Source organism: Microtus oregoni, unplaced genomic scaffold (assembly GCF_018167655.1).
Source record: "Microtus oregoni isolate MIOR12 unplaced genomic scaffold, Mior012 000034F_ref0000314, whole genome shotgun sequence".
Classification (NCBI taxonomy): Eukaryota; Metazoa; Chordata; class Mammalia; order Rodentia; family Cricetidae; genus Microtus; species Microtus oregoni.
Genome location: NW_024543093.1, coordinates 19,934,365 through 19,940,364, shown reverse-complemented (window position 1 = coordinate 19,940,364; position 6,000 = coordinate 19,934,365). Strand labels below are relative to the sequence as shown.

Sequence of the window (6,000 nt, the reverse complement as noted above, 5' to 3'; positions counted from 1 at the left end):
AAACTTTTCCTTGTCGATTTAATCAGTTCAACTGGGCATGTTTATTGTGTATCATTTCCAAGATCCTAAGGTAGGAGATGAGGAAGCAATATGGGCTGAGGTGCGCTCCTACCTACTAGGTTTCCATGATCTGCAAGCTAGACAAGTATGCAAAAACATGTCTTCAGATGGAAAGTGGAAAGTATACAGGAGACAGAAGTCTCTAGAAAAGAGCTGCCTAACAGAACTCCCCACACTACAGACAAAACAGTTGGCATCTGTACTGTCCATTACTAGTCAGATATGGGAAGCACTTGGAATACGGCTAAGAAACTTCTATTTGCCATGTAAGGCTAATGGCTACCACACTGCACAGTGCGTCTCTTAAATGCGTTTATCAAACTGTTTCATGACAAAGACCACGTAAAATTTTCAATCTGTTATGAACTAATACTTTTGGAGACTACAGCAAAAATAACAAGACTGAAGTGAAAAAGACCAGAGACATGCAAAAATGACACCTTAGTTTTTCTTAATATTAGATTCAACAAACAAAATTACTCTTCTCTAAATTGTTACAAAAGTTCCTAAACACTCCTGAAATTAATGTCATCGAGTTCCAGAGGGCAGTTCTGACTGCCCAGTTCCATTGACCACCTGTCACGGGCCACTTTCTGAACCAAGTACAATTCTCCTAAAGTGCTTAAGAATAAATATTTTTCTAAAACGCATTATATGAAAGTGACTAGCTCAGGTAGACTTTTCTCTCCCCCATATCTAAGTACAATTCAGTAATGAAGTTACCACATTAGCATTCTTGGTGGCAAGTCTTGTCTAGGACAGCAGGATGTTGACAGTGCACTCTGGACAACTTCAGAGCAGCTTCGAAAGGCTTACTTGATCCTGGGAAGCCGTTTTTGCAGTTGGAGGTATAGGCAGAGAATTCCTTCCTTCTGTAACGTTCAGCCCGGTGTCGACAGCAGCCAAATTTGCTCAGCAGCAGAAAGAAATCTCTTTGAAATGCCTTTGTGAAAATTGCATACAGAAATGGATTGGCACAAGAATTGACAGGATAAAAAAGGACCAGTAAAACTTTGGAGTTGGTGACAGTGATGAGAGGCACTTTGAAGGCTGCTGAGATGGCAAAGAAAGAGATTGGTGCCACACACGTGAAGTCTGTGAAGATGAGAATGGCCATCTTCTTAGCAATCTTAGTATCCTTGTTAGTAGCCACCAGCTCTGGATTTTGAACTGCAAAGTAAATCTGAATGTAGCAAGCACAGATAATGAGGAAGGCCACCACATTGAGGATCAAGATGGATAATATGTAGACTTGTGAGAGAGTGGATTCCACATCCATGGGGAGGCAGATGCTGACCTTCATGTAATTGCTGACACCCACAAGGGGCAACATGGCAATCAGACTAGAAAAGAGCCAGCCTCCCAGCATGATTGGGATGGCATGTCTCAGCCGCAGCTTTTGGTCCAGCTGCACAGCATAGGTGATGGTGTGCCACCGCTCTAGAGTGATGACTGTGAGTGTGTAGACCGAGAGCTCGCTGGCAAACACAGTGAAGAAGCCAGCTGCACTGCAGCCGCTGCCGGTCTGCCAGTCTATGGCGTGGTTATAGTACTGGCCTTTGGTCTGGGCGTCCACTGAAGCAATGAGCAGCAGATAGAGCCCCATGCAGAAGTCTGCAAAGGAGAGATTACACATGAGAAAACGGGGCACCGTCAGTTTGTAGCGGCTGGTCAGGAGAACAAAGAGGACTGTCAAGTTGCCAACGATGGCTAGGATATTAATCAGCCAAATCAGGACCCGAAGGAAGGCGTAGCCCATGATATCTTCACAGGGATTAAAAGCGTCTGGTTCTGGAGCACAATGGAGCGTCTTGGGTGAGCAGAAGCCATAATCATAATCCCAGCCACTCAATTCACTCTCCTCAAAAATTGCGTAATAGCTGCAAGACAAACATTGACTTGAGGGAAATGTAAGAGGTGTCCTATATTTCTGAGTATTAAAATAAATTCAAGAATCATTCTTAGTGGGCTTTTAGAGCCTAAGAAACAAAAGAAAACAGTCATCATGACCTAGACTTACATTTACTTGTTAAATTACCTCATTTGATGGAATTCTTTCAAAAGAAAATGAAAAGCCTCTAGATGGTATAATATATATCTATTTAGCATGCTGATGCAAAGACTTAATGAAGCTGTTTACGAGGGATGATTTTCTTTGGAAAACAAGTTTAGAGACATAAAATATACATGCTAAATTTAAAAGAATCCTTTCTTGGCATTTTCTTATCTATTCATCTCATTTAGTTGCTATGCAAATTGCTACCAAGCTGTTTGTAGCAGCACACAGTGGGGCTGCAAGGCTGGCAGCATTAAGAATCATCCATCAGCTATTGGGGTCTTGTTTCCAATGAAGTCCCTGCTTAATGTAGTATTCCAAATGGGAACCAGAAAACAATGGCAGATTACTACAAATTTAGGAGTAGAGGAAGAAAAACAAGGGCAACAGTAAGAAGGATGAAATCCATCACTCCTTAGGGTATGAGTCTGTGGCTGGTGGAGCATCCCAACCCACTGAGATTCCTGGGCTTACATCCACACTCTCTCTTGGGGAACTGTTACTGATTTCTTTTCTTGACAGCCCTTATCTGGTTTTAGTTCTCTCCAATACAGTCTCCTGGAATGGCCTTTTTAAAATAGAAATCTCGATAGAATTTCCCCATTGTCTCAGTGTGTGGGTGCACCCCTCGCTGGGTCTGAAAAAACATGGGATAAATCCGGACTAGCTGAACATAGCAGACAATGAGGACTACTGAGAACTCAAGAACAATCGCAGTGGGTTTTTGATCCTACACGTACTGGCTTTGGGGGAGCCTAGGCAGTTTGGATGCTCACCTTACTAGACCTGGATAGAGGTGGGCAGTCCTTGGGCTTCGCACAGGTCAGGGAACCCTGATTGCTCTTCGAGCAGATGAGGGAGGGGGACTTGATCGGGGGAGGGGGAGGGAAATGGGAGGCGGTGGCAGGGAGGAGGCAGAAATCCTTAATAAATAAATAAATTAAAAAAAATAAAAAAATAAAACAGAAATCTCAACTCTACTTTGGCAGTTCAGCGCTTCTCCATGTCCTATCATTTGTGGGATAAAAGTCACACTTTTTCCTTTTGATGGCTTTGCTTGGCCTGGGTTTCACCTACTTCTGGAAATGTTCTTTCTTTTCTTTCTAATCCTAAGGAGAAAATTCTCCCTCATCCTGAAAGACAAATCCTCAAAACAACCATTCTTGCTCTCATTCTCCAAAGAGTTCATTATTCTTTTTTTCTGCTAGAGTTGCATTTAGTTATCAAAACATACTGCCAATAAGTAATGATGTGTGTTTATCTCATTTAATATTCTTTTAGTATTTTAGACAGGATCTTATTTAGCCCAGGCTAGTCTTAATGTTGCTACATAGCTAAGGTTGGCCTTAAACTCTTGATCTTAACTCTCAAGTGTTGGATTATAGGTATGCATTATCATTCTTGGCTATCTCTTAATTTTCGTGTGTGTGTGTGTGTGTGTGTGTGTGTGTGTGTGTGTGTAATAGAGGAGAATCATGGATGCAACCATCCACCTTTGTTTTTTGAGATGGGGACTTTCATTGGTCTAGAACTTACCAAGTAAGACAGGCTGGCTGGCCTGTCTCACTCTTCAGCAATGGGACTGCAAGCTTATGGGACCACATTCTTTCTATTTTAAAATGTGGGTTCTGGGAATCAAGCTCAGGTATTCGTGATTGCAAGACAAAAACTTTACCAGGATCAATATCTTACTTCTGAAGTCACAGTCTTTAGCAGAGTTTTGGTTATGTTAAATACATTTTTTTTTGGATTGAACAACTCTACACTAAGAAACCATGGTTCTGGGGGCTGGAGAGATGGCTCAGTGGTTAAGAGCATTGCCTGCTCTTCCAAAGGTCCTGAGTTCAATTCCCAGCAACCACATGGTGGCTCACAACCATCTGTAATGGGGTCTGGTGCTCTCTTCTGGCCTGCAGGCATACATACAGACTATTGTATACATAACAAATAAATAAATAAATATTTTTTTAAAAAAAGAAACCATGGTTCTGGAAGGAATTAATAAGGCATGAGAACCTTGAGCATGTATTTGATGATCGTGGGCTCAGTGAGTTTTGACTTTGTTCATAATCTGCTAGTTTTGGGAGTTGGAGAAATGAGTATAATTTTCTGTAATTTTTACCTTAGAGTTTTTGTCATTAAAAGTATTTTTTTGCTCACCAGGAGGATAGGGCTAGTTTCCTCCAAACTGGCCAGCTTTTATAGTTCTAGAAGGTGCTTTGTAGGGAAAAAAAAAGTCATCAATAGTGTGACTCATCTGTGACCCCTGTGAAGAATAATAATTTCATGAGTGCAATAGTGGTTCAACAGTTAGAGGGGTAATCAACCTCTGTTTGAATTTAAGGTATACTCTACAAGAGGAAATGCATGCCAGGTACTGTAAATCTGGCTAGGAATTTATGGATGTGGAGTTTAGAGGCCATAGGGATGAACCTACCACTATTATTTTTATTTATTATTGTTATTTTTCTAAGTGGACACAGCATCAAACTGGTCTTTAAATCAATCTTTACACCCATATATTGATTCAGATCTCAGACTTTATTAAAGAAGTTGCTTTGTGCCATGAATGTCAATTAATGCAGAAACTTACAATTGGTCAAAAGTCAGAGAGTAAGTGTCAGTAGGGTGTTTAGCCATAAAAGAGACACCATGCCCACACCGAAGACTCAGGAACCATCATGGAAGAGTGGATGGAAAGATTTTAGTAGCCAGAGTTTGGAGAGGAACAGAATGGGCAGTATCTTCTGGATATTGCAGGACAGCTGACCTCATGAACTCACAGCAGCTGTGGCTTCTTGCTTAAGATCTGCAGAAGTTAACAGTCCTGTACGGAGAGCTGCATAAGATCTGTACAAGGTCCAGCACTGTGAGTGGCTCATAAGCCCAGACTCCTGGGGATCTTTGGACAGTTAATGGCTTCTGGGAAAGGGAACACCACTTTTCTGTAAGAATCCGGATCCTGGTACATCAATCATGCCTCCAGTGAATAGCCCCACATCTATGAATGTGTAGCCAACACACACTAGATTCAGTAAGTTATTTAAAAAAGGCATAAAATTAGAGGAGATGGGAGGCAGACATAGGGAGATTTGGGGGAAGGAGTGGGTGTGAATATGATCAAAACACATTATATGAAATTCCCAAAGAATTAAAAATATTTTTTAAAGTATTTTTCCCTACTCTTAAAACCTTTCATATGTACTTGGAAGTTGTACCTAATTCACTAAAGTGATGAGAATATATCTAAGGCATTCAGTATCAAAGGGAATATGTAGGTTTTTTTGTTTTTGTTTTTAAAAAAAGATGCGAAAATGCCCAATAAGGGAAAGGACTGTGGCCACACAAGGCACAGTATAGGAACCTTATCTGTGTTATTATTAAATAACTTAAACAATACACTTACTTTTTATATCATAGATATCAATATAATTACATACTATTAGTTTTCCAGGAGAAGACGGTTATAAAGAATTATTAAGGAAACGAATCCTTCTTAATACTGGTGCTTAGAGATCATTTTATTGAGTTCCTCATATTGTTAGAAAGGAAACCATAATTAAAGAAGATGGGGATAGGCCTATGATCCTTTGTGGGGACAGTGTCGGGATTTGGCCTCTACATCCTGAGCTCAGAGATCTTTATCATTTTTCAGTCAGTGGTTTCCAAAGTGTGGTTGGGTGGATCAATGTCTGTCTGAACCATCAGGGTGCTTGTTTAAAGTGCAGATCAAAATCTATAGGCATGGAGCCCAGGAATCTACACTTCAAGCAGGTTTTGTAGATGCCTCATACAAAACAGTAGCACAAAACTGGATAAAAATATTCCAACCATTGTTGTCTTTATTTCTTTTACTCTTCCCCTCATCAAATCATCACAACTGT

At 40.6% G+C, this 6,000-nt stretch overlaps 1 protein-coding gene across 1 annotated transcript in view; it reads right to left on the bottom strand.

Annotated features, from left to right (window-relative positions):
• Positions 1 to 787: 787 nt before the first annotated feature.
• Positions 788 to 6,000, bottom strand: part of Lhcgr (luteinizing hormone/choriogonadotropin receptor) — a 50,405-nt gene continuing 45,192 nt past the window's right edge. Inside the window, exon 11 of the mRNA XM_041630492.1 lies at positions 788 to 1,940. Coding sequence (XP_041486426.1) covers positions 788 to 1,940 — 1,153 coding nt within the window. The remainder of the gene's footprint in view (positions 1,941 to 6,000) is intronic.